At 46.0% G+C, this 27,736-nt stretch overlaps 1 protein-coding gene across 1 annotated transcript; it reads left to right on the forward strand.

Annotated features, from left to right (window-relative positions):
- FAXDC2 (fatty acid hydroxylase domain containing 2) lies at positions 1 to 26,271 on the forward strand. Its single transcript, XM_045436450.1, has 9 exons — positions 1 to 133; positions 12,196 to 12,240; positions 15,093 to 15,184; positions 15,300 to 15,403; positions 18,467 to 18,588; positions 23,059 to 23,264; positions 23,748 to 23,853; positions 24,244 to 24,410; positions 25,335 to 26,271. The coding sequence occupies exons 2-9, from the start codon at positions 12,196 to 12,198 to the stop codon at positions 25,489 to 25,491; spliced, it is 999 nt and encodes a 332-aa protein (XP_045292406.1). The 5' UTR covers positions 1 to 133; the 3' UTR covers positions 25,492 to 26,271.
- Positions 26,272 to 27,736: the final 1,465 nt, after the last annotated feature.

Genomic DNA, 27,736 nt, shown 5'->3' on the forward strand with positions numbered 1-27,736 from the left:
ACTCGATCACCGAAGAGCTGCCAGGATGGGCGGTGCAGTGACAGCCAGCAGCCGCCTAGGTAGGGGCTGAAGGCAAGAGAGGGAAAGCCTGAGCTGTGACCTCCGCGGAGCTGGGAATAGGCCCGTTGCGCAGGTGAGTGGGACCTGCTGGGGAGGGCAGCGGTTTGCCAGGGTCAGGACGCATCGGAGTTCACTTAAGACAAAGAATGTTCTGGTCACCTCTCCTGCCTCCCTGGCCTCTCCACTTACCCTACAGGTGAGGTTTGCCTCCGACCAATGTCCTGGGACATTTTCTTAGGGCGGAGTCCCTCCAAGCCTCCTGCTAAGGTATGCATCTTCTGCCTTTGTACCATTCACCTCCTCAGTGGTCTTGTTTTTCTAGCAATTGACAGGCAGGCCTGTCAGATTGGACTGGGTTTGGCTTCACAACCAGGTGAAAAGAGGAGAAGCTCTCAAGTCAGAACTTGAAAGGGCAAAATCCAACGGGAAGTCTGCCAACAAATTGCTTCTCACACAGCTCCCACGACTGCCATCTAGTTGCTTCTCGAACCTGCCAGGATCACCTGGAAGGCACGCATCCCGTTTTAAATGTCTTAAAACTGTAAAGCGCCAAGAAATGTGTGTGAGCTGGGAGTGGGCAGCCACGTCAACGCTGTCTTGTTGCAACGTCCTAAGTAAGGATTTATCAACAGCTTCAGAATTACTAGCAGCTAGGCAGTGCCTCTGGAAGGATTCTCCCAAGCTCACTGGGCGAGAGGGTGCAGCCAGTGTGTGTAGATGGGGGTGGTGTTCAGGGTGCTCACACAGGCCCTCTGGGGCTTCAGGCAAGCAAGACAGGATATAGACTGTGGTTTGCTTCAGTTTTATGTGCAATTCCAACTAGATTTCTCTGGTTGCGATAGCAAGATTCAATTCAGTTTGGTAAAACAGCAATGCTCCAAGCATCACCTCTGGCCTTAGAAAAGGAAATGTTGGGGCGCCTGAGTGCCTCAGTCAGTTAAGTGTCCAACTCTTGATTTTGGCTCAGGTCATGATCTCACAGCTCCTGAGTTCCCCACTCCTCACTGACAGTGTGGAGCCTGCTTGGGATTTTCTTTCTCTCTCTCTGCCCCTTCCCCAAGTGCTCTCTCTCTCTCTCTCTCAATAAATAAGCTTAAAAAAAAAATTTTAAGAAAGGAAAGGACTTAGGACAAGGACAAGGAAAAGGGGCTGATGTATTTAATAGCAAATGTTAGACACCTTACGAGGGCAAAAAACAATGCTTTTTATTCAATTCCCCTTCTTTCATTTATTCAACAAATACTTCCTATCTGTTTGGTGCTGTGGATCTCACAGTAAACAAAGGCAAGCTCATTGTCACAGGCACGCAATCAAGTGGGAACAGTTAACTCAAGGGGTGCAAGTCCCCTGCAGCAAGCAAAAGCAGTGAGAAGAACACTTGTAGAATGATCCAGATTCACGGTCTTTTTGGCTCGGAGCTTAACCTTTTCCTTCAGGCATTTCATCTTCTTGAATGCATGTCTTTTCATCTGGAAAATCCTCACTTGCATACAGACATTGCTCTTAGCAGCTCCCTAGAATCTTCCTCACCAGAGGCTTTAAGCTGTGTAAGTACATTTCCGGTCAGTGTCCTCAGTCCTGGATGCAGACTGCTCAGCTTTTCCCAAGAATACGAACAGCCCCGCTGAAGTAATGGGCTAGTTCTAGTCCTGTCCGTAGCCCTCTCCCAGTGTCATTTCCCACTCACACAGGAGAATCTGTGTTATTCCAGACACACATGCAGTGTCCGGCAAAGTCTCAGGAAGCCTGGATTTTTCCAGAAACTGTGTGGAGTTTGAAACAAGCCAGTTCTGCTACAGAGGCCTATCTTCTTGGCTTACAAAATAGAAGGGGTAGATTAGGTGATCAATGAGGTCTTGTTTCTTTTTTTCTCCTCTAAAAGTAAATAATTCTAACAATTTCACAAGATGTCTACAAACGAACAGTGCACAGTCCTATAAAGATGCTGTATCTTATACCTAGAAAATGGGAGCTCTCATCAACCATGCAGAATATTCAGGGACCTAGAATCTGAGAGAAAATCTGAAAGAATCAGGCAGCAGATAAAACTTAAAATTAAACAATCTCTGCCTTTCCCATTCTTCTGCTCAGATTCTCGGAGGTCATGAACATCAGCTGTAGCCTCACTGTTATCACTTTCCTAGGCTGGAGATTCTTCAGTAAGAAGCTTGCCTAGTCAGAATCATCTTATTTTCAAAAGAACCATACTTTAAGAGTATCTAATTTGGATAATCTCACAATATATATCAAATTCCCTTTAACGCGAAATCAATTCATTGTTCTAAAGTAGAAGGATATTGAATTAAATATGTAATCATTGTGGTTGATTTTGTTTGCCAGAATTTCTAACTTGAGCACGACCATTGGCAAGCAACGTTAAGGAATGTCTTTGGTTGAAGACACATCGGCCTGCCATGTTTGAGGTCTCTCCTAGAACCTTTCTGACAGACTGTGTCCACTTGAAACTGAAAACATGTCTGCTAGCGTGTAGAGAGACACAGAAGACAAGCTGCTTTGGCATAAAATAGTCAACAGAATGTGGGGTTGTGTAGCTTAGAAGGGTCAACCACCTAGACAAGTATCTTGGGAGATAGCATGTGGGCATAATAGCCTAGCCAAAGAACAAATGGCCTGCTGGGAAATGTTTCATTGCTTCTAGTGAAATCAGAGGTCAACAGTTAAATGCTGTGATTCCTGCAGCCAAAAAGAGCTTTCCCACCATCAGAAGGTAAGCAGTCACCTTTCCTTTGGCCAGAAGAAGGTTTACCTGGAGCAGAGGGTTCCCAGGTCCCCCTTATATATCAGCCCCTAATCACTCAGGCCAGCCACACTCAGTTTCCATAACACGGATACATTGGGCGTCAGCACTCTGCCCTTTGGAATCAAGCAGGGCTGCCTCCTCCCAGGGTCAAGGTCTCACTGAACAGTCACCCTAGGCTCTCTTAGTTTTTGTTTTTAATTTTAATATCTGGTTCTGTTTATTTATACTTTATACCCAGTCTCCATCTCAAAGGAATTTGAGATAGCTTCCAATAGCTTCCAATAAGGGATATATACAACAGAATGGTTGCAAATAAGTAAAAACTGATTAGAAACCACCAGGCATTCAATAAATACCTTTCATACTGTTTTGCATTGTGATATGTAGAGAAAGGAACCAGCTGCTTTATTGCCATTGCTTTGCTTTGGGATCATGTAAAGCTGTTAGCAAAAAAAAAAAAAAAAAAAGAAAAAAAAAAAAAGAAAAAAGAAAGAGGCAGAGACAGAGAGAGAAGAGGAAGAAACAGGGCACTAGTTCTTAATCATAGTCACCTTTAATAATCTAACGAAAGCTATGAATCTTTCTCTCCTGGAAAACGAACACGGAAAAATTGGCGTACGCTTTCAGGGGAAACAAAGACTTCTCAAAGCCTTTCAGAAATTGAAATTAATCTGATTTAGGGGCGCCTGGGTGGCGCAGTCGGTTAAGCGTCCGACTTCAGCCAGGTCACGATCTCGCGGTCCGTGAGTTCGAGCCCCGCGTCGGGCTCTGGGCTGATGGCTCAGAGCCTGGAGCCTGTTTCCGATTCTGTGTCTCCCTCTCTCTCTGCCCCTCCCCCGTTCATGCTCTGTCTCTCTCTGTCCCAAAAATAAATAAACGTTGAAAAAAAAAATTAAAAAAAAAAAAAAGAAATTAATCTGATTTAGAGAAGTGGAGAGCTAATTACAGGGAGAGCTAATTACCCTAAAAAGCTTCAATACAATGTTTCCTACGAATGGGCATTGAATTTATTTAAAACTTTTGGACAGTTCTGTAATTTTCTGAATAGGTAAAATATAACTTGTGGCACAGAATTCAAAAGGCACGTAGCAAACAGATACGCTTCCTCCTCCCCTGTCCCCCCAGCCACCCAGTTCACCTCACCAGAAGCCACGATTGTAACCGATTTCTTAGATATTCTTCCAGCAATAGTCTAATATTCTGTGTATTATTCTGTGCTTGCATTAACAGCACACACACACACACACACACACACACGCATGCATATGTTCCACACATCGTTTACTGGCTACAAATGTTTCACTATTGGACGTTCTATATAGTTTATTTCACCAATCACTACTGATGGATATTTAACTTGTTTCTAATCTTTAGCCATTATAAACTGTCACACGGAACATCTTTGTACATACATCATTTTTATACAGGATTATATAATAGAAAAAAATATCCCAAAGTGTAATTGAATATTAAATTTAACTCTGAGCTTATTGGCAGTCAAAGCAAAAAGGCAGGGATCAGGGGACCAAAATGGATTGCCTAAAATTTGTTTGCATTCTACAAAAAAAACTTACCATTGCTTTCAAAGAGGAAAACTCTACATTAATGTCTTTGTAGGAATTTATCATCTGTATCCTCATATGAAGTATGTTGCTTCTTTTGGAGAACTAAATAATGGAGTAGGGAATATTTCCAATGGCAGTTTTGATATCCATGTGGTAGATTCATACATCTATCTTGATTTTTTTAAGTTTTTATTTAAATTCCAGTTAATTAATATACAGTGTAACATTAGCGTCAGGTGTACTATATAGTGATTCAAAACTTCCATGTGCTCATCACAAGTGTCCTCCTCAGTCCCCATCATCTGTCTCCCCCATCTCCTGCCCATCTCCCCTCTGGCAACCAGCAGTTTGTTCTCTATAGTTAAGAGTCTGTTTCTTGGTTTGCTGCCCCCCCCCTTTTTTTCCCTTTTGCTCACTTGTTTTGTTTTTTAAATTCCACATATAGGTGAAAATATGTGCTATTTGTCCTTTTCTGACTTATTTCACTTATCATAAAATTCTCTAGCTCCATCCATGTTATTGTAAATGGCAAGATTTCATTCTTTTTTATGGCTGAATAATATTCCAGTGTGTGTGTGTGTGTGTGTGTGTGTGAGAGAGAGAGAGAGAGAGAGAGAGAGAGAGAGAGAGAGAGATCTTTTTTAAATTAATTTTTTAATGTTTTATTTATTTCTGAGTGTGTGTGTGAGAGAGAGAGAGAGAGAGAGACAGAGCATGAGTGGGGGAGGGGCAGAGAGAGAGGGAGACACGGAATCCGAAGCAGGATCCAGGCTCTGAGCCGTCAGCACAGAGCCCAATGCGGGGCTTGAATTCACCAACCGTGAGATCATGACCCGAGCCAAAGTTGGACACTTAACCGACTGAGCCACCCAGGCACCTCTCACACCTTCTTTATCCATTCATCAATCAACAGATACTTGGCCTGTTTCTATAATTTAGCTATTGTAAATAATGCTGCTATAAACATAGGGGTGCATGTATCCCTTTGAATTAGTGTTTTTGTATTCTTTGGGTAAATACCTAGTAGTACAATTGGTGGATCATAGGGTAGTTCTATTTTTAACTTTTTGAGGAACCTCCATACTGTTTTCTACAATGGCTGCACCAGTTTGTGTTCCCACCAACAACGCGTGAGGGTTCCCCTTTCACCACATCCTTGCCAACACCTGTTGTTTCTTGTGTTATTGATTTTAGCCATTCTGACAGGTGTGAGGTGCTATTTCATTGTAGTTTTGATTTGCACTTCCCTGATGATCAGTGATGTTGAGGATCTTTTCATGTGTCTGTTGGCCACCTGTATGCCTTTGGAGAAGTGTCTGCTGATGTCTTCTGCCCATTTTTAATTGAATCATTAATTTTTTGGCTACTGAGTTTTAGAAGTTCTTTATATTTTTTGGATACTAACCCTTTATCAGACATGTCGGTTGCAAATATCTTCTCCTATTCCATACATTGCCTTTTAGTTTGGTTGTTTGCTTCACTGTGCAAAAGCTTTTTATTTTGATGTAGTCCCAGTAATTATTTTTGCATTTGTTTCCCTGGCCTCAGGAGACCTATCTAGAAAAAAGTTGCTGTAGCCAATGTCTGAGAAATTACTTTCTTCAAGGAAAGCAAAGGCAGTAATTTCATGGTTTCAGGTCTCACACTTAGGTCTTTAATCCATTTTAAGCTTATGTTTGTGTGTGGTGAAAGAGAATGGTTCGGTTTCATTCTTCTGCATGTTGCTGTCCAGTTTTCCCAACACCATTTGTTGGAGAGACAGTCTTTTTCCCATTGCATATTCTTTCCTGCTTTGTTGAAGATTAATTACCCACGTGTAACTGTGGGTTCATTTCTGAGTTTTCTATTCTGTTCCATTGATCTTTGTGTCTATTTTTGTGACATTTATCTTGATTTTTTTTTTAAGTATGATCTGACTAAAACCCAGCATCCCTTGGATAAGCTAAAATGAAATATAGGAGGAAAAGATTCAGTTTTGAGGTTGGAGACCATATGTCTAAGAGCACAGAGAAACCCTTGGCATTGTCCTCCTCTTAAGATTTCTTAGGTGTGTCAGATCTCCTGATCTACTCAGTTCAGGTCCAGACCTCTAGCCCAGTACTTTCCATATGGACTTTGGAATGATGGGTTTATGTATCTAAACAAAGTTTCCCATTTATCTTTACATGTCCAGGGTTCCTTGCACAAAATAAGTTCTTCATAAAAATTCCTGAAAGGAATGGATGAGCTTCTAAAGATCAAATTAGCTTTGCAAGCTCTTGGAAAAGATAATGGTGAGACTCTTACTTGTAAGCAAAGTTCCCCTGGTATGTTAGTTTTGAAAGCTTAACAGACAAAGCCCAATCCCTCCATTTCTTTCCCCAAAGGGATGGTTATCTCAACAGGGTCAATGGAACCTTTCCCATTTTGTCACAAGAACTGAAGAGGGAAATTCATGGTGATGGGAAGGTTCTACCTGTCTGCAAATGGTTTGCAGACATTTAGATCCCCAAGTCTTTCTCAGCTTGAGGTGCTTCCTTTGACATTTGGTTCCTTATCATTAAGACACTTGACAGGCTTAGCCCCAAAATGGTATTAGCACCATTTCCTTCCTCGTGCTGAGAGATCTGTGCTTTTCAGAACTCCAGGCAGCAAACTGCCAGATTAAAAATAACCCTGGATCGTCAAAGAATCTTATCACTGGGGAGAGGGTGGCTCCTTGGAATGGGCCCTTATCCACATTGAGGATGTGGAGCAAACTTGGAATCGGGCCAACAGGAATTGCTCAGGACAAGTGAGAAAACTTGTTATCGAAGGGAGAGATCAACGGAATCCTTCTCTTTTCTTCTCAGTTAATTAACATACAATGTAGTCTCTGGCTTCAGGTGTAGAACCCAGTGATTCATCTCTTATGTCGGACACCCAGTGCTCATTACAAAAAGTGCTCTCCTTGATACCCATCACCCATTTAACCCAGTCCTCCACCCACCCACCCCCATCAACCCTCAGTTCTCTCTGTATTTAAGATCTCTGTATTTAAGATCTCTTATGGTTTGCCTCTGACTCTGTTTTTATCTTATTTTTCCTTCCCTTCCCCTATGTTCATCCATTAACTTTCTCAGATTCCACATGTGAGTGAAACCATAATCTTTCTCTGACTGATTTATTTCGCTTAGCAGAATACCCTCCAGCTCCATCCATGTTGCGAATGGCAAGATTTCATTCTTTTTCATTGTCAAGTAGTATTCCATTACATATATATGTGTGTGTATACATGTATATATATACATATGTATATATATGTATATGTACATATATATACATATGTATATATGTATGTATGTATATATACATATATATGTATATATGTATGTATATATGTGTGTATACATGTATACATATGTGTATACATGTACTTCTTAATCCATTCATCAGTTGATGGACATTTGGGCTCTCTCCATAATTTGGCTATTGGGTTTTTTTTTAGCATTTGTTTATTTTTGAGAGAGAGAGCCAGACAGAATGTGAGCGGGGGAGGGGCAGATAGAGAGGGAGACCCCGAATCCGAAGCAGGCTCCAGGTTCTGAGCTGTCAGCACAGAGCCCGACTCGGGGCTCTAACTCTCAACCACGAGATCATGACCTGAGCCGAAGTCAGACGCTCATCCAACTGAGCCACCCAGGCGCCCCACTCTGGTGCCTTTTCTTATATCAGAGGCTGTCTCACTGACTGGGTATCCAATGTCCCAGTTTTTCTCCTCGACAGACCTTTCCCCTGAACTAACTGCATCCCTGCTGTGTAACGTCATCTCCTGGAGATGGCAAGCGGCTTACATTTCACCTCCTTCTGCTGTCCTAACTCCTTAACCCCTAAAGGCACTTCATAGGTCACTGTTCTCTCTTCCCTTCTCCAGCCTAAGTAATCTATAAGAAGTGTGAGTCAAAGGGAAGCAGTATTTCCTAAGGACATAGCTGGTAAACGTGCATCCAGAAAAATAAAACTGAGTACAATCAAACACAAAAGAATAAAATATCCTTAGAGATATTGGAAGCCGGGCTCTGATCCTGGCTGTGCCTTCTACAAACTCTGGGAAGTCACCTGGCCTCCTTTATCTAGGTTTCTTCACCCTTGTTACATGGCAGAACCAGATGATCTGTAATGATCTTACTTATGTATGTATTATGTATGTATGTACGTATGCAGTAATCTCTACGCCCAACATGGGGCTCCAACTCACAGCCCTGAGATCAAGAGTTGCGAGCTCTACTGACTGAGCCAGCCAGATGCCCTGTAACGCTCTTCAGCTAGAAATAGTGATGACAAATACAGTCATAGTTATGACACTATTTGGCAGGGACCATAATCAGTGTTGGTGAGGACATAAACAAATTAGAGACCTCATACGTTGCTGTTGGAAATGTAAAGTGGTGCGACCACTTTATAGTCCCAAAAAGGTTAAATGTAGTCACCAGATGATCCAGCAGTTCTTCCCCTAGGTACATATCTGGGAGAAATAAAGACATACACCCATTCAATAGCTTGTCCTTGAATGTTTATAGCAGCATTATTCGTAATAGCCACGAAGTGGCAACAGCCCAAATGTCCATCAACAGATGATTGGGTAAACAAAATACGATCTCTCCATGTAATAGAATGTTACTTGGCAATAAAAAAAAAAAAAAAAAGAAATACTGATACATGCTACCACCTGGATGGACCTTGAAAACATGCCAAGTAAAAGAAGTCGGTCACAAAGGGCCACATAGTGTCTGATTCCATTTATAGAAAAATGCCCAGAATAGGCAAATCCATAGAGACAGAAAGTGGATTAATGGTTGCCTAGGGCTGGGGTGGGGGTGGAAGGAGAGAGGGACTGGAGATTGATGACTGAAGGGTGCAGGGTTTTTCTGTGGGGTATGAAAATGTTCTAACATCAGTCCTGGTGGTGAATGCCTCACTCTGTGAATATATACTAAAAGCCAAATGAATGTACACTTTCAATGGGTAAATTGTATGGTATGTGAATTACATATCAATAAAGACATTTTTTATTTTGAGTATAGTTGACACACAGAGAACAAATACAGTTTCAAAGTCCCCTCAGCCTCACTAGCAGCTCATGCGATCAAACTTTTGGTTTGTTGCGTTGCTGATGGGTGAGAAATAATCTCTCGTAGTTTCAGTTCACACTTCTCTTATCATAGGGGAGGTTCAGCATCTGTTCAATTCAAAGTCCATTTATATTGACTTCTTTTTATCATCTACTAAATTCCCATATATATGTGTATACACATATATAGATTTAGGTCTGTTTCTGGACTTTGTAACCTGTTATATATGTCTGCCTACTGATAGGCTAGCACCACATTTGTCATTATTAAAGCTTTACAATAAAACGTGGTGAGACACTCAACAAAGTCAAGCTGGCTGGCAACTCAGGGCAAGTGCAATCCCCAGCCACCCCCGACTGCCAAATCCAGTCACTGTCCAGGCTGCCACGTTCCCAGAGAAGTCATGGCATTGTTTCACATATGGAGAAACGCTTTAAGTTCATCACAAAAACACTTCATCAGAATGCCAAGATAATACTGGAAAAGGCCAAGATTAGGAAATGCGTTCAGAAGGGCACACAGTAGTTGCAAGAACACATACCAAAGATGCAAGCCATCAGGAAAACCAAGCAATTTCTTGAGAATAAAGGCTAACGTTGATGCCGTGGCTGCCTGAGACCAAACTGTAGTGACCATGAGCAAAGGCAAGTCTGTGGCAGGTGCAGTTGGATCACGGCTGCCATGCTGGGGAGTATGAACGTGGACAAAAGATTTCTGCCCGGAAGGATCTTAGATATTTTGAGAAAGAATGAGAGAGAGAGAGAGAGGTCACTCACATTCACATAACTTTTATTCCAGTATATTGTTATAACTTTTATCGTTGTTGTTGATCTCTTCCTGTGCTGAACTTGTAAATAAAGCTTTATCACAGGTATGCATGTATAGGAAAAAACATAGTATATAAAGAGTTCAGTACCGCCGCGGGGCCTTGCTCAGAGCAGGACCCAATGGATGGTGCTTACTTAGTTGATTCAACGTGAGTTGAATTTCATCATGTTGGTGATATCTCCCCCAGTTGGTAGACTTAGGGAAGTACTGTCCTGCAGCAGTCAAAACTTCCAGCTTCAGTTTTCTGCCAAAAAGAGGGAATGGCAGTTGGAGTGGGTGAGAAGATGTTTTCCGGGCCCAGCCTGCGCCCCATACACCTCAGGTGATTGCTGCCAGTTTTTATCTCACTCTCCTACCATTATCTTGACCAACTCACACCACATGGCATACCTAGCCAGGGCTGGCAGCCAAGTCCCTCAGAAGAATCACCTCGGGAACAAGTCTGAAATGCAGGTGTCCAGGCTCCACACTAAGAGACCCCGCTTTAGAGTGTAGCCGGTAAATCTGGGTTTCAGCAAACCTCTGATGACTCAGACATAGGAGTTCCTGAGATACATCTAGGGAAACACTGGCCCAGTGAACCAGACCCTCTGCTCAATTCATCCACGCTACATATGCTAAGCACCTACTCAGCAAAGGCCCATGGAAAGCTACACAGAGAGCCTGTTCTCATGGCGCTTACAGCTTCCCAGCAAAAATCACATGAGTGGGATACCCTGTTCTTATTCCCATTTCACAGCTAAGGAAACTGAGGCCCAGAGAGGACATCTTGACCACAATCATAAAACTAATAAGTGATAGACACATTTCTGACATGACCTTGAGGAAGGTATCAGATTTCAAGACTGGCTGTCTTAACAATTCCTATATATAAATACACAGTTGGTTTCTGGTCTGAATGCTCCTGGCAAACCTAGTGTCCTGGAGACGTTGAATCATTATTACAGTTTGCAAAATGCTTCAATTTTCATCGGCATTAAAACTGCAGCCCACGTTGGGGCGCCTGGGTGGCGCAGTCGGTTAAGTGTCCGACTTCAGCCAGGTCACGATCTCGCGGTCCGGGAGTTCGAGCCCCGCGTCAGGCTCTGGGCTGACGGCTCGGAGCCTGGAGCCTGTTTCTGATTCTGTGTCTCCCTCTCTCTCTGCCCCTCCCCCGTTCATGCTCTGTCTCTGTCCCAAAAATAAATAAACGTTGAAAAAAAAATTAAAAAAAAAAAAAAACTGCAGCCCACGTGTGTGGTAATCTGACTTCTGGAGGTTGTGTAAGCTGTCCCAGCCAGCCAGGCAGAGTCCTGGCTTCAGTCCTGGCTCCTTGGGGCTGTGGGCCATTGGCAGTTAGGATACTGTGGAGATGTGGAGGAAAGATCTATTCTGAGTGAGACAGGGTTGTGCTGAGGCTGGGAGTGAAACTATTCAAAAGAAGGATTAGTCACAGCCCATCTCTTGGAAAGCTAGTTCCACGAAGATCGAGTCCCCCATTGCCTGCTCTCTGTGATTCATGTTACCTATGCCCACACCAACTCAGTCTCCAGAGGTGGAGCCTAGACAGAGGTTCTCTAACTCCCCAGGTGACTTTTAATGAGTACCCAGCATTAAAAATCACGTCTGGTGGGGCACCCGGGTGGCTCAGTCAGTTAAGCTTCTGACTCTTGATTTCGGCTCAGGCCACGATCTCATGGTTCGTGGGAGGAAGCCCCATGTTGGGCTCTGCACTGACAGTGTGGGGCCTGCTTGGGATTCTCTTTCTCTCTCTGTCTCAAAATAAATAAATAAACTTAATTTTCTTTTTTTAAATCAGGGCTAGCCATTCACCTTGACTTTCTTCATTCTCTACTTGCTTGGTTGCACGTGAACATGACATCATGACTCACAGGGTGCTTTCTTATTCCAGATGAAGGGAGAAGCCAGAAGTATGCGACAGGAGAAGCCCAAACAGGTAAATGCCAGCACCACCCCCACTTCCCCAAGCTGGGGAGAACGCAGCCCGTGACTCTTTCCATATCTGCAGGTGCTGCGTATCTGAGGTCTCCCCCAAGGTTTAGGGGTAGCTGACACATTGGTGGTGGTGGTACTCATTTCAGTAGCTGAGCAGAAACCCTTGGACTTCAGGCTGCCATGTAACCGTAGCCCCTTTGCCTGTGAGAGGGAGTAGGACCGCATGAGAGTGGCCCAAAAGCCCACTAGCTGTGCTCCCATTCCCTCTTGGCCCCTAAGAATGTCCCGTGCCTCAGGCCTTTGAAACCACCCCTTTCTGTAACTGCTCCAGAGACAGGAGAGGCCCACTGGGGGCTAGAAAGTGGGACTGGGAAGCGGCTCTTGACCCCAGCTAACTTCTGCACTTTACAGAGCCCTTTGGGCTGTTTCTATTCTGTTCCCTTGGGCTGCCAGAGAGAGAGAAAACACCACAACTACTGAAAAAAAAATGGCTAAGCCTATCATGAAGTTAAGGTTTTATTTTTTTTAATATGAAATTTATTGGCAAATTGGTTTCCATGCAACACCCAGTGCTCATCCTAACAGGTGCCCTCCTTAATGCCCATCACCCACCCCCCCATCAACACTCAGTTTATTCTCAGTTTTTAAGAGTCTCTTATGGTTTGGCTCCCTCCCTCTCTAACTTTTTTTTCCCTTCCCCTCCCCCATGGTCTTCTGTTAAGTTTCTCAGGATCCACATAAGAGTGAAAACATATGGTATCTGTCTTTCTCCGACTGACTTATTTCATTTAGCATAATACCCTCCAGTTCCATCCACGTTGTTGCAAATGGCAGAATTTCATTCTTTCTCGTTGCCAAGTAGTATTCCATTGTGTATATAAACCACAATTTCTTTGTCCATTCGTCAGTTGATGGATATTTAGGCTCTTTCCATAATTTGGCTATTGTTGAAAGTGCTGCTGTAAACATTGGGGTATAAGTGCCCCTGTGCATCAGCATTCCTGTATCCCTTAGTAAATTCATAGCAATGCTGTTGCTGGGTCATAGGGTAGATCTATTTTTAATTTTTTGAGGAACCTCCACACTGTTTTCCAGAGCAGCTGCACCAGTTTGCATTCCCACCCAAAATTTTTTTAATGTTTATTTATCTTTTGAGAGAGACAGGGACAGAGTGGGAGTGGGGAAGGGACAGAGAGAGAAGGAGACACAGAATCTGAACCAGGCTCCAGGCTCTGAGCTGTCAGTGCAGAGCCTGACGTGGGGCTCGAACCCACGAACTGTGAGATCATGACCTGAGCCAGTCGGATGCTAAATTGACTGAGCCACCCAGGTGACCCTAAAATTGAGGTTTTTAATTTCATTTAGCTTGATCTGATTACACTGAAATGAAAAATTCCTAGTGAATCCGGAAAAGTTCATGAAAAGGATCCTCTGAATACTAAAAAAGGAATAAAGGCAAAGTCCAAGTTAAATGTCTGGCAAGCTTGAGGGCGACCTTTCAGTGGCCTATTTAAAAGAACAAGTTCCTCTGATTGGTCCTGCCCATCAAGCCCTCCAGGAGAGAGGGAAAAGTTCACTTCTAGAGCTCAAGACCCTGAGGAGCACCAGCGCTTCAAAAATTTTTCACCAGCCGTGGAAAATGATTTACTTCTTCTTGGTCTTCCGATCGGAAGTGGGATGGGGTACGCTGAGAATAAATAATCCAGTGCAGGTTCAGATTGCTGTGAATGGGTCAGTCAAAACAAGCTGCTCCTTCAGATCTCCAAAGTCTGGATTAAAACGTAGTGTCCCTATGGGATCGGCTTCCCCCAACAGCACCCCCCTGACCCTGTGTACGTGGTACAAGTCACAAACTGCAGATAAGCTTCAGACACATACCTGTAGGCCACCATCCAGTTCTGTCCCATGAAATATAACCAGACTCCATCTGGGCTTAGATCTAGAATAGAACATGTAAAGGACGTTTGTAATTTCTGTCCATGGTACAATGGAAATTGGTGACACACCTGACAGCCAGTATTTTTCCCGCTCCAAATCTGGCACCTTGTTTGGCCATCGAGCTTGCAAAGATCTGTCTCTGCTTTAGACTTTTGGAGGAGCATAGGTACGGGACCAGTGATTGCCAAAGGTCTGTTCTTCTCATTATCCTGTCCCACTGGCATCCCAGGCTAATCTCACCAGAAACAGAGGCCTTATTAAGTCAAAACATGTGTTTGTTCTTTTCTTCACAAGCAAGAGGGTGATGGAGATGGGGAAAGAGACCTGGCCCATGAACACAGTGAAGTCCCTATGCCCTCATCACAGACTGCAGATCTTTCTGTGATGGCTGACTCAGCCTTGCCTGCCTACTGGAATTAGTTAGGGAGCTTTCAGAAACATAGAAGCCCAGGTCTCACCCTAGAGACTCTTAGGAAATCAGCTTGCAGAGGAACCCGGTCATCGGGATTTTTTTAAAGCTCCCGGGTGATTCCACCGGATAAGTGACGGGCATTTCTGTTCCACAGAAGGACTGGTGATGAAAGCCTACCACTGCAGGAGGCTCACCTGACCCTCTCGGGGTGACAAAACCGTTCGCTAGTTTCTCTGGGGTCAGGTTTGTTCTCTTCCCTCCCCCAACCTTGAGTTGTTATTTTTATAAACACACCCAAATACAGCTTGAGAGCTCTTGCTCAGGAAGAACCTCCCGTAGAGGCTGGGAAAAGGTCAGCCGATGCACCACGCTGACGTGGTGGAGATCCTGATCCCACATCATTCCTGCCAGGACTGGGTAGCAGCTCACTACTGTGGGCTGTGACTTCTGCCGTGACGGTAGGAGGTTTGCTGGGGCCTCACACTTTTCTTGTCCTCCTCTAGGAGGAACGCATCTGGGGCTCCATGAAGAAGGCGGCTTTCATCCTGGGCTCTGGCCTTCTCTTGCTTGTGGCCTTCTCGAACTCGGTCTCAGGGTAAGTCTACACAACCAGCTTTAATTCCGGAGCTGGGGGCAGGGTGCTGCTGGTCTGGAGGCAGAGCATGGGGTAAGGAGCTTCACCCAGAAACCTGAATGATTTTTCTCCCAAGGCAACTTCAGAGATTTTGGGATGCTGCTGGTTGTTTTCAGCAAGCCCAATGGGAGAGGCTCCTGTCTACATTCGAAGGGAAGGAGTGGATCCTCTACATTATAGGTGAGGTTCCCAGACCACCAGTGCTTAGGGCTTGGGTACATGATTATAGCTTAATTCCTTTTCTGTTGTTTTCTTCTCTATTTTGAGATTTCTCAGCTCTTTATTCCAAGGAATGAAGACTTACAATTTAAGACAGTGTTAATCCCAAAGAGTGCTAAATTTGTGGGCAATCTGTAATGGATGCCTAAGGACATCTAAGAAAAGAACTTGAGATCTCCCCCTCCCAAAATAGAAAAATAAAAAAAGAAGTGATTTGTGTAAAACTGAATGCATGTTTAGAGTAATAATCCTGCTTCTGGATGTCAGGTCCACAGCACAGAGAGCTGCTCTATATCCTGTGAGACTATGTCATTGTGTCTAGTGAAATCTAGCTCTCGGGGCTTGACAGCATGTGGTCACTTAATCGATATTTACCGGCAGTGTGAATGGCGGTCAACAAGCCAAAGAAAAGGTATCATTTCAACATAGGTATTTATAACAGGATTGTCTGCAATAGTGAATGTCCTCAATGACGCATTCATTCACTCAAATAATATTTATTACTGTTAGTCTGTGCCAAACTTATATGGAGGACATAGAGGTATTTAAGATGAAATGTTTCCCTCATTTCAAAAGCTATGTCATAGTCCAGAAGGGGAGATTTAAAAAAGTGCCAGTTGTCACAAAGCAAAAGTACAAATAAAACGTCCCTGACAATTTTTTTCCCGCTGGAAGGAGAACTCTGAGAACAGGCTAAACATTAACTATGACAGGTTCAATGCAATATTATGCAGTCATTGAAAAGAACAATGCAGATTGCAAACGTATATGGGGAAAGTGGTGGTGAAACATTTGATATATTTCTGTTGCAGTGATAGGAAAACTACCTTTCACCTCAATGATACGTAAATACCAGGGAGGTTAAGTATTTGCAATTTTAAGTGTTACAACTGGAAGAAGTTCAAGATCTTCTCTTGTTGGGGCTTTTATTCCATATCCCTCAAGGAGCTTTTGGATTCGCAAGCAGGCAGCCACCCTGATGGATGGCCCACCAGGCAACTACCGACCTAACATTTTTTTTCCAAAATAAGAAAGCTTGTTATTTCTGAGAATAAAAGTAAATACATGTTCAGTGTTAAAAATAAAAATCAGACAATTCAAATAAGCATGAAGAAAATGAAACTCACCCAATCCCATACCCAAGAAATAACCACAGTTAATATATAAGTATAGGGGCGCCTGGGTGGCGCAGTCAGTTAAGCGTCCGACTTCAGCCAGGTCACGATCTCGCGGTCCGTGAGTTCGAGCCCCGCGTCAGGCTCTGGGCTGATGGCTCAGAGCCTGGAGCCTGTTTCCGATTCTGTGTCTCCCTCTCTCTCTGCCCCTCCCCCGTTCATGCTCTGTCTCTCTCTGTCCCAAAAATAAATAAACGTTGAAAAAAATATATATATATATAAGTATAAATGTCTTACATATTGGATATATGGTAGAACACTTAAGACACCATTTTTTTTTTTTCATTGAATAGATTGTGGACATCTTTCCATGTCAGTTAGTATAGACCGACTTATTATCTTTAGCTGCCTCATCTAATCCATTGTATAGAGATACTCTTCTATTTAGTCCATTCCCTATAAATGGACATTCGGGCTCCTTAAGTGTTCTACTACGATTTTTTTTTTTTTTTTAATGCAGTAAAGGATGTGTGTATGGATATATGTGTGTCCTTTTTTCTTTTTTCCTGTCTCTGTTACACTTGCTTTTTTTTTTTTTTAATACCTTCTGATACTGTCAAACTGCTCTTCAGGACATTGTGTTAATCATATTTCCCCACAGTGCTGGCCAAATATTTCTCAGATCCCACCTGCCACAGGCACTGGGTTTCTGGTGGCAGCAAGAAGGGTACCGGAGGAGCGGTACAGAGGCATAGAGTTAAGTAAAATGTCCTTGCCCCTTGGGATATTTAGAAGGAAGAGGCAAACCATGGGCAGCATTAACAGCACGAGAGTTAGGTAACATTGTACTGTCACTCCAATAACTGCCAACAAAGGGGAGACAAAGTGTTCACAGTTGGATATCAGAGATACTTGGAATGACTTTGCCAGGAAAGTGGGATGTGGATCCAAAAAAAAACCCGTATCTAAATTTTAAATCTTGATCAGCATTTTTGAAAGTATCCTGTAGAACATCAGTGCTGTGGGATGTGAATAGGTGGGGTGGCCATACAATTTATCATCCAAATAGGGACATCTGTGAGAGTAAATGAAGCACTGTTAACAATTATGCTAGACTGCTAGATGTAAACTGAAACTATCCTGGGCAGACAGGGATGCATGGCCACCCTATTCTTAGGTGGCCTGAGAAAACAAAAGTTCTAGGGTAAAAAAAGACTGCGAAAGGCTGAGTTTAACAAAGTCAAATAGGTTTCTCCACTGCAGGGATTTTTAGAGCTGTTGGCACGTTAGTCTGGACCATGGCTCTCCAAGAGACTTAGGTATGAATGCTGTTTAATCAAGGAGGGCCTTGAGAGATGAGTTTTCCACTTTGGGAAATGCAGACTGGATTCCTGAAGTCCCACTGCTCAGTTAATAGGGATTAGGTTCCTAACTGACTCCTAGTCCAGTGGCTCATTGGGAACTGAATCATACCAGGAGCTCCCTCTGTTTCTACCTTCCTTCAAATTCATAAAGGGTTCAGTGGGCACAGACTCCCAGATGTCAACCTAAATTTATTTGTAGTTTATTTATTATTGTATTATATAGGTTATACATGTATTATAAATTTTATTTATATTTAACAAATTTTTGTGTTTTTTTTTTTTGCCTTCAACTACCTAGAAGGTTGTTGTCCCCATTTTACAACTAAGACAATAGAGACACTCCTTAAGTGACCTGGCTGAGTTCCCCCAGCTAGTTGGTCACCCCAGGACTAAAGGTAGGCCCTATGGCCCAGAGCTTCAAGACCTCCCTGGTAAGGGACTGTCTACAATGCAGCCTTCGTCACCATCAAGCTCGTGTTCAGTTAATACAAGTGCTGTGAGAACCTTAATTGTTCTGATTGTTGCCTTCTACTTCCCAACCTTAGCTACCATCCTAGTACCTGCTCTGCTTTTCTGGAGCTTCAACGGGCTTCTGCTGGTGGCTGACACAGCCAGAAAACCGAACTTCATCTCCCGCTACCGAATTCAAGTTGGCCAGAATGAACCAGTGAGTGTTGCTGTGGCTTCTCTTGGTCAAAGCACAGAAAGCAAGAGCTGAAGCCACACTGAAAAGTCTCACTGCAGGGATGCTTGGGTGGCTCAGTCGGTTAAGGGTCTGACTCTTGGTTTCGGCTCAGGTCACGATCTCGTGGTTCAGGGGTTCGAACCCCACATCGGGCTCTGTGCTGACCGTGTGTGGCGCCTGCTTGGGGTTCTCTCTGTCCTTTTCTCTCTGCCCTTCCCGCTTCTCTTTCTCTCTCAAAATAAATAAATAAACTTAAAAAAAAATTCTCATTGCAGGCCCAGGAGAGAGCATGGCCACTGTGAGCCAAGTTATTGTGCACAAGGCTTCCCCAGCTGAGAAGCTTAGAGAGAGGAAGTAATCTGCCCCACTTCTCAGAGCCAGCCAGGCAGGACGAATGTTCCAGTCTCCTGATTCCCAGCCCCAGCTCCATGCCTGCCTGCACTGCCCCCACAGCACTGCCATCAGCATTTTGGGAACCAAAATGATGGGGTCAGCTTGGCACTGGGCTGAGTGCAGAGGTGTTAGACAGCCCCTCACCTCGGCTACCCAAAGCAGGGATGGCGGTGACTGGAGGCTGAAAGCGCGGATGACAGCTGTCATGAGTGAGGGACACAGCCGCTGAGACAGTGGCTAGCCCACTGTGAATAGAGGGTTCTGAATGTGTGGGCAGTGGCTGGATTTTAAGCAGGTCCTTCTCCCCAGTCATTTAACTGCTGGTGCGTAGCAGATCCAGAGTGAACAAGGCCTGGACTCTGCTTATGAGGATCCCCTGGCCCGGGAAGGGAGAGAAGGCCAGTACATACATCTTTGACTTACACACCACGGGAAATGAGCCCCACTGTGCCTGGAGCCCAGTCACCCCCTTGGTGCTTTGACAACCTCCAAGAGCCTTTTCTTGTGCAGTGGGGAGCTGATTCTTAAACCCCGGGTTCTTTGTCCAGTTTCCACCCAAAACACATTCTGGCTCCTTTCCCGGAGAAGACAATTATCTTTTAATTAGCTGTCCAGGTGCCTGGGTGGCTCATCTCAGCATTCAGGGCATTCTGCCCCAGCCCAGCACTCCAGAAAGCAGAAAAATAGTGCCCCGGACCCAGGCTTTCGGAATAGCCCCTTCCTGAACCAGGGCTGCTGGCCGGGCTTACAACCCCCCTCACTGGACACAATAGCTGCCAGCCAGCCGGGGGCCTCCCCCGGATCCTGCGTGGCAGGCATGGACCGGAGCCTATCAAAGCCAGTGCTTGGCTGTCGAGAGCCCTTCATCTGTCAGACCATGGCGGTCTCCTTGCCAGGCACCACTGGCTACAGGCTTAGGTCTTCAAGGCCAAGTACTGTAATAGCCTTCATGGGTCAGATGATCAAACAGGCTCTGAGGTGGGACATGGATAGACGATTCACGCTCAAGCTCTCTGACCCAACTCGTACTCTTAACCACCAGGCCACATCAGCTATCAAGAGTATTACCTACCATGACGACATTCATTGTGACCATCTACAGTGATCGGAGAGGCACACAGGGAAGGGCAGGTTGCATTTTGCAGAAGCCGAGGCGCAGAAAGGTGCAGTGACTAGCTCAAGAGCAGAGCGTCACTAGGAAGCAGAGCCAGGGCGTCGTCTCACCGGACTCTAGGTCCAGTGCTCCCACCTCAGGCGCACAGCTCCCCGCCCCTGCTTGCTCTCTACTCTCCTGGATAGCCAGTTCGAAGCTCCTCCTCCCTCTTCACATCCCCGACTTCCTACTTCGCTAAGTAAACAGGGGCAAGCTGAAGAGAGATCCCACAGACTTCCCCACTCCAGCTCCGCCTTCCACCTGATACAACAGGTGCACTCTCTTTGCTTCCCGTTGCTAACCCCTTCCTCCCCTCTCCAAGTGCTATGCCCTATTACCTCTTGTTTACCTCAGGAAATTTCTCCTTCCTCTTCCCTTTCCCCCTCCCTCTCCTAGGCTCTTTCCCTCTGGATTATTAAACATGCTGTAATTTTTCCCATCTTAAGATCCAACCAAAGCAAACCCCCTTGCCCCCATCCTCCAGACTCAATACCACTCCTATTTCTGCTCTCCTTGGCAACCGGGCTCTTTGAAAGAGTTGTCTGTATAGTTTCCAGTTCCTCTCCATCCGCTTTCCTCCTCCCCCCGCCCCGACATTTTGTAATCATGAAAAACTGGAAGCATAGACACAGAAGTTGAAAAAGCAGTACAACGATCACTCATTTACACAACGCCTAGCTCCACCAATTCTAAATATTTTACAGGACTTGCTTTATCTCTATGTAAAAATATATAGCTATGTATGCATCTATACTTTTTAGCTTAACCATCTGAAAGTAAGTTCCAGACATTACAAAACTTCACCCTAAATCCTTCAGCCTGTATCTCCTAAATAGCCACAAACCTTTATCATCTCGCGTCTTCTTTGAACCTCCTTTGGTGGGGCCTTTCCCACCACGGCACTGTTTCGCCTAAATAGCTCTCGGCAGGTGGGCTTATCTCATCAGAACTAGTGGGCCTGTTATATCCTTATTATATCTTCTCATACCTGGCTTTTCTGGCCCTTCTGGTTCCTCTTCCCCCCGCCCCTCCCCACCCCAGCCTCCTACTGCTGAGTGTCCCAGGGCTCGGACCTTGCTCCCTGTCTCTGTCTTCATACCCTCACTTATCTGTTCCAGTGTCATGACTTTAAATACAATCTATATGCTGACAGCTCACACATTTCTGTCTCTAGCCCGGAACTCTCTTCTGAATTCCAGGCTCAAGTTGCCAAATGCCTCTTTGACATCTCTACGCGGATGTCTAACGGACATCTCCAGTCCAACATGTCCCCAAGAGAATTTCTGATCAACCCCTCAAAGACTGCTACCCACATCCTCCCCAGTCTGAGTTCATGGCAATGCCTCAATTTCTAGTTGGTCCTCAACTACTTTCTCTCCCTCATACTCCACATCCGATCTGTCAGGAACCATGTTGGCTCTATTTCCAAAATAGTTCCGGAATCCAACCACTTCTCACTACCTCCACTGCCACCACCCTGGTCTGAGCCATCACTGTCTTCTGTCAATATTACCGCAACTGTCATTGGTCTCCCTGTGTCTATTCTTGCTCCTTTACAGTCTGTTCCCAATACAGCAGCCAGAGGATTCCTGTTAAGAGCTTGTCACTTGTCTTCTCACAGTGACCGCCCCCCCCCCTCCCCATTTCCCTTTGAGTAAAAATCAAAGTTTCCCAATGACCTACAAGACCCTATATGCTCTGGCTCCTCCCCACCATTTTGGCCTCACCTCCTACTTCTCCCCACCTGCAATGTCCCTGAGAGCCTTTTCACCAGCTGTTCCCTTGGCCTGAAGACTGTCTTCCCCAGGTATCTGTTTCCCTCACCTTCCTCATCTCTTTGTTCAAACCTCACCATCTCCACAAAGCTTACCCTGACCATTCTATTTAAAATTACTGGTGCCAGGAATATAAACTCAATGAAGAAAGCAATCTTTGTTTTGACTATTGCTTCCTTCCCAGCACACGGGACACTGCCTGCGACATAGAGGGTGCTCAGAAGTATCGGTCAAATAAATGAAGGAGTAAACAGATGTGACACACTCCTCTTGGTCGAGGTTTCCAGAAGAGGTATACGGCTTCGTCTAACGGTGCTCTCAAACCAGGCTGGCCAGACCTGGTTTCACCATGGGATGGAACTGAAAGCGTAGAGAGTGGATTCCAGTCAGTCAATATATGCAGTGCCTGCAAAAGTTAGAGGAAGAGGAAGGCCTGAAGACTGAGGATCACTCTGAACCCAGCTTTACCTTGCAGCTGGAACCCCTCCAGCTCACAAAGAGAACTCAGGGAGAAATCCCTTATGACCAATCTGACACTAGCTCCTCAGGACCTGAGAAGTGACCTGTGGTCATGGGGCTATTCCTGGGAGCCCCAGTGCTCCGAAGAAGGGAAGGGTCAGGGGGTTACTGATTCTTGCACAAATGCTTCACTCTGGGCCTTGTCTAGGGGGCTGGGCCACATAAGGAGGCAGAGGACCTTGATCTCTGCATTCTGATCAAGCCTTCCTGGATGAGGAGGGGCCCAGAGGCTGAATAAGGATATCAACCTGAGAGCTGACAGCCTTCTCCAAGCACACTAGAGGCGCCCTAAGGTGCCTGTCAGGAATAGGTGGGGCCTGGCCAGAGAAATGCGGAGAACAGCGGTGACAGTTGCAGGGAGGAGAACGCAGGCTCAGGCCTAGGAGACGGCTACCGGGAAGGGAGTTTCCAAGGGCAGGCGTGTTGCCAGATGGTTCCACCTCAGACCTTGGGCAGCAGTCAGGGGCTGCCAGCTATGGCCAAACATCATGCCTAGCATCCACCCTGAGTGAGGGCCTCTGGTGAGCGGGTCACAGTACAGCCTACTTTCTAGAAGGGAAAGACCTACTTCTCACACTCTTGTCCATCTCCCTCCTTCCTTCCCTGATGCAGGTGGACGCCATGAAACTACGCCAGTCTATGCGCACAGTTCTCTTCAACCAGTGCATGATATCTGTCCCCATGGTGGTCTTCCTCTATCCCATCATCAAGGTGCGGGGAGACCCCTGCCGCCGAGAGCTACCCACCTTCCACTGGTTCCTTCTGGAGCTGGCTATCTTCACTCTGATTAACGAAGTCCTGTTCTACTACTCACACCGGTGAGCGGGGCCCTGCCAGAGCACAGCTGGCTTCTCCCTCTCCTAGGGCTCACTTTTAAGGGAGGAAATGGAGGCCTCAGAATTGTAGATGTAGGACCACCACCACTGGGCCTCAAAAGCTTATTAGTTAACATGGAGACATCTCTGTGCCACAACTGACAAGTTGCAACAAGTGAGAAATGTCCAGAAGAGAGCCTTCTGCATTCATGTGTGCAGCAGGGCACTTTCATTTCCTTTTTGAATCCTTTGTGGGCATCATCCCCACCATGGCTGATGCAACTGAGGTAGGGAGAGGCAAAGCAATCCAAATGATGCAGCATAAGAGGTGGGGGTAGAGCTCGAAGGCAGGTCTGAGTGCCAGTCCAATGTGTTTGCAACTTTGCTTGATAGGTAGAACTCCTAGTTCCTACCTTTGGTTTCTCATGGCCTTGTGGGAAAGGGAAAAGGGAGATTGGCAGATTATTAACTTAACTATTTTCCCAGGCTCCTTCACCACCCAACATTGTACAAGAAAATCCATAAGAAACACCATGAGTGGACAGCTCCCATTGGCGTGATCTCTTTGTACGCCCACCCTATCGAGCATGTGGTCAGTAGAGCTCCGCTCTCCCCAGAGGCAAAGGGCAGAGGGCCCCAACCCCCTACCCTAAGATCTCCGGCAGAGAATTAGACATTGGCCCTTTCTCTCTTCTTCCCATTCAGCAGCTACCATTTATTGTTGGCCTGCCCTATGGTAGGCTATGTGAGATGCCCAACATAACTTATCTCAAACAGTTAATTACTTGTCCCAAAGTTATAAAGCTAAATGACGCGGGCAAATCAAGGTTCTGCAACTCTTAAAGCTTCTCCAGATCTGAGTCAAGGAAGTCTTGACTGGGGCAAAGTAGACACCCTGGGTGACACCCTGGGGCAAATTAGACACACAACTGGTCCCCTCCATCTCTCTTGGGTCCACCTTCAAACAGCCCTACCCTTACAGGCCTCCAACATGCTGCCGGTGGTACTGGGTCCCATCCTAATGGGCTCCCACTTGTCCTCCATTGCCGTGTGGTTTTCCTTGGCCCTCATCTGCACCACTGTTTCCCACTGTGGCTACCACCTACCTTTCCTGCCTTCACCTGAATTCCATGACTACCACCATCTCAGGTAAGGCCTCCTTCCCCACTGTGGGTCCCTGGGCAATAGAATTCACCTTCACCCCTGAGGCTTCTAGTAGAGACCCTGATGTCTCAGTTTAAATGTGCCAGTGCTAGGTGCGGCTGGGTGGCTCAGTTGGTTAAGTGTCTGACTCTTGATCTCAGCTCAGCTCTTGATCTCAGGATTGTGGGTTCATACCCCATGTTGGGCTCCATTGGGGGTGGGGGTAATGTGCTGGTGCTAGTGAAGGGAGAGGTCTGGAGGTTGGGAAAATAATGACCATGCTGGACCTAGACCTCCTTGCTCTTTTCCTTCTGACACTGGGTCTTCCAGCAGCTGTGTGTTTTTAACCTCTATTTAGGTCCTGGACCCTTTGAATATCAAACGTAAGCTACAGACACTGTCACAACAATGCATGTATGCATAAGAATCCTGTATGCAGTTCAAGGAGACTTGCGTGCTCTCTGAAAGCCTCCAGGCTTTTTCAAGTGTGGTCAACAAACCTCCAGCACCATAATCACCTGAGATACTTTGATAAAATGCAGGTTCTCGGGTTCCACTCCAAATATGCTGAATCAAAGTGTGTGTGTGTGTGTGTGTGTGTGTGTCAGGGGGGAGGACTTGGAAATCTGCATTTTAGTGAGTGTTCCAGGGGATTCTGATGGAGGTGGTCCCTGAACCTACCTGGACAAGCCAAGCTCTGCCACAGGCTGACTTATGAGTATTGGACTCACATAGAGAGCTTTTCAAAGGCAGATCGTAGATTTTCAGTCCAGAGCGGCCCCAGGATGTGTGCAACTCCCTGGAATATTCCAATGTAGGTGGTCAGCATGGTTGGGAACAGTTGTGGGGTAGGGGGGCCTAGAAGTGTGTGAGGCTGACGCAAATGAAAAGTCAGCGCACCGACCTCCAGCACCTTCCTCTCTCCAACAGGTTCAACCAGTGCTACGGGGTGCTGGGGGTGCTGGACCACCTCCATGGGACTGACACCATGTTTAAGCAGACCAAGGCCTACGAGAGACACAGACTCCTGCTGGGCTTCACTCCACTGTCTGAGAGCATCCCGGATCCCCTGAAGAAGATGGATTGAGAGAGGGCCCAAGTGCCACCTTGGCTGTCCCCCTCAGTGGACTGCTAAGGTGGCCTGAGGAGTGCTGATTGTATCTAACTCGCTCCTTCAGCCATGCAGTTTCTTTCTGTCTTATTTTACAGGTTTATTTATTTTTGAGAGAGAGAGAGAGAGCCATGAGCAGGGGAGGGGCACAGAGGGGGACAGAGGATCCGAAGTGGGCTCTGTGCTGACAGCAGTGAGCCCCACGTGGGGCTTGAACTCATGAAAGGTGAGATCATGACTTGAGCTGAAGTTGGATGCTCAACTGACTGAGCCGCCCAGGTGCCCCAGCCATGCATTTTCTAATGACAGCACCACTGTGGCAAGGGGAAGCACAGCTTCCCAGAAAGGTAGGGCCAAGAATGGGGCCAGGGCTCCCCCAACAGCCTCTGTTGTCCCTCAACAGGACCAGGAGTTGGCTTAAGGGGGAGAAACAAGAACAGTTCCCCAGAATGGAGGCCAGTGAGAAGGAAGAAACCACCTTACTAGGGCTCAGGGCAAGTCCCCCGTGGTCCTTTGCTGTGGAAAGAGAGAGGTGAGACCCCGGGTGACTTTTTTATGGCCTAGGCAAGACACAAAGAATGCAAAGGTGGCAGTAAGACTGGAAGCCACTCCCAACTCCAGAGAGAGCTCCTTCTGGTGCCAGGGTGTGAGAGAACCAGAAGGTATTGCTTTGCCCCTTCCTGCACCAAAAAGCTTTTCTTATACCCTACTCTGGCCAGGGCCAGGACACCCCCATTGCCAATACACACACACACACACACACACACACACACACACACACTCTGATCAGCCAACAAAGGCCCCATTTCAACTCTGCTCCACTACAGACATCATCCGTCTATGAAAAGAAAAATGCCAATCAGAGAGAGCCCCTCCCTGGATTAAAACTGAGATACCAAAGAGGTGCAGACCAGACCCCGACACTTACCTTCAGCCATATGTGGAAACCAAAGGATAAACCCTGTTGATCTACGCTGGGGGCCCTTTTATCCACTGAGGGAAGGGTCAGAGTTCCTGACCTTTGGGGACACCCACCTGAGGCCCCCTTATTAGCCTCCCTGAAGTAGGACCAAAGAGGCTGAAACCCTCTTCCTCCAGTGACAAGGCAAGAAAAACATGGCTGAGGGGCGCCTGGGTGGCTCAGACGGTTAGGTGTCTGACTTCAGCTCAGTTCATGATCTCACGGCTTGTGGGTTTGAGCCCTGCATCAGATTCTGTGTCTCCCTCTCTCTCTGCCACTCCCCTGCTCGTGCTCTCTCTCTCCTCTCTCAAAAATAAACATTAAAAAAAAAAAGAAAAAAGAAAAACATGGCTGAAAAAGGGCAGAACCCTCTTTCCACCCTCCCCCACCCCCCCCCCACCCAAATGATTAACCAGTTGTCTCAACACCATTTATTTCAAATTAAACTTACCTGAAACAAAACCAGAGAGCTGCCTGGGTTGCCGCAGTCCCCAGCCTGGCCTTCCCTTAGCAGACATTGCCAGGAGCCCTGTGGCTCCCAAGAACAATTTGAAGACCAATCTTTGGCTTGCAAGGCCACCATATTGTTACTCAGTTCTTACATATATTTGGGTCTGTTCCTCAACTCTCAGTTCTCTTCCGTCAAGAAAACCATCCATTGTTTTAGAATACGTTAGCATTGGATAAGGCCAACTCTTGAAGCAGAAATATCTAAGATCCCTTCCTATTGGCCCTGCCACTCAAAATCTGCCTAGTGGACCAACTGGGCACTTACAGCTTCCTCCTTGGCCTTCCAAACCCCACCCACCCTCCTCAGGCCTTGGTGGGCTTGGCTCTGTCCCCAGGACAGCTCTTCAGGACACTTCATGCCCTGAGCTTGCAGCACAGCTTCTGCGGCACCAATGGTCCGTTTTCACGGCTGCTTGCCTGCTCCTGCAGCCTGTTCCTACACAAGTAAACATACGGAAAATAGTCCATCTTCTGTACACTTAAGAAGGGTAGGGAATGAGGAGCGTGGAGGAGGAGGAAGAACGGATGCATTTCTTTTCCCCTTTGAGGTCTTTGGATTTCGAGGAGCAAGAGGCTGTCGGTGTCTCATCCCTTTTGGCAGCCGGGTGGTTGGGCTCTGGCAGAGGGTCCCAGCCCTATCCTCTTCTTCATCAAACAGAATGGCCCTGAGGTTGGTAAACAAGTGAGGCTTAAGAAAAGGCTGGGGTCTTGAGGTGCCTGGTGGCTCAGCCGATTAAGCATCTGACTCTT

Source organism: Leopardus geoffroyi, chromosome A1, assembly GCF_018350155.1.
Source record: "Leopardus geoffroyi isolate Oge1 chromosome A1, O.geoffroyi_Oge1_pat1.0, whole genome shotgun sequence".
NCBI classification, from domain to species: domain Eukaryota; kingdom Metazoa; phylum Chordata; class Mammalia; order Carnivora; family Felidae; genus Leopardus; species Leopardus geoffroyi.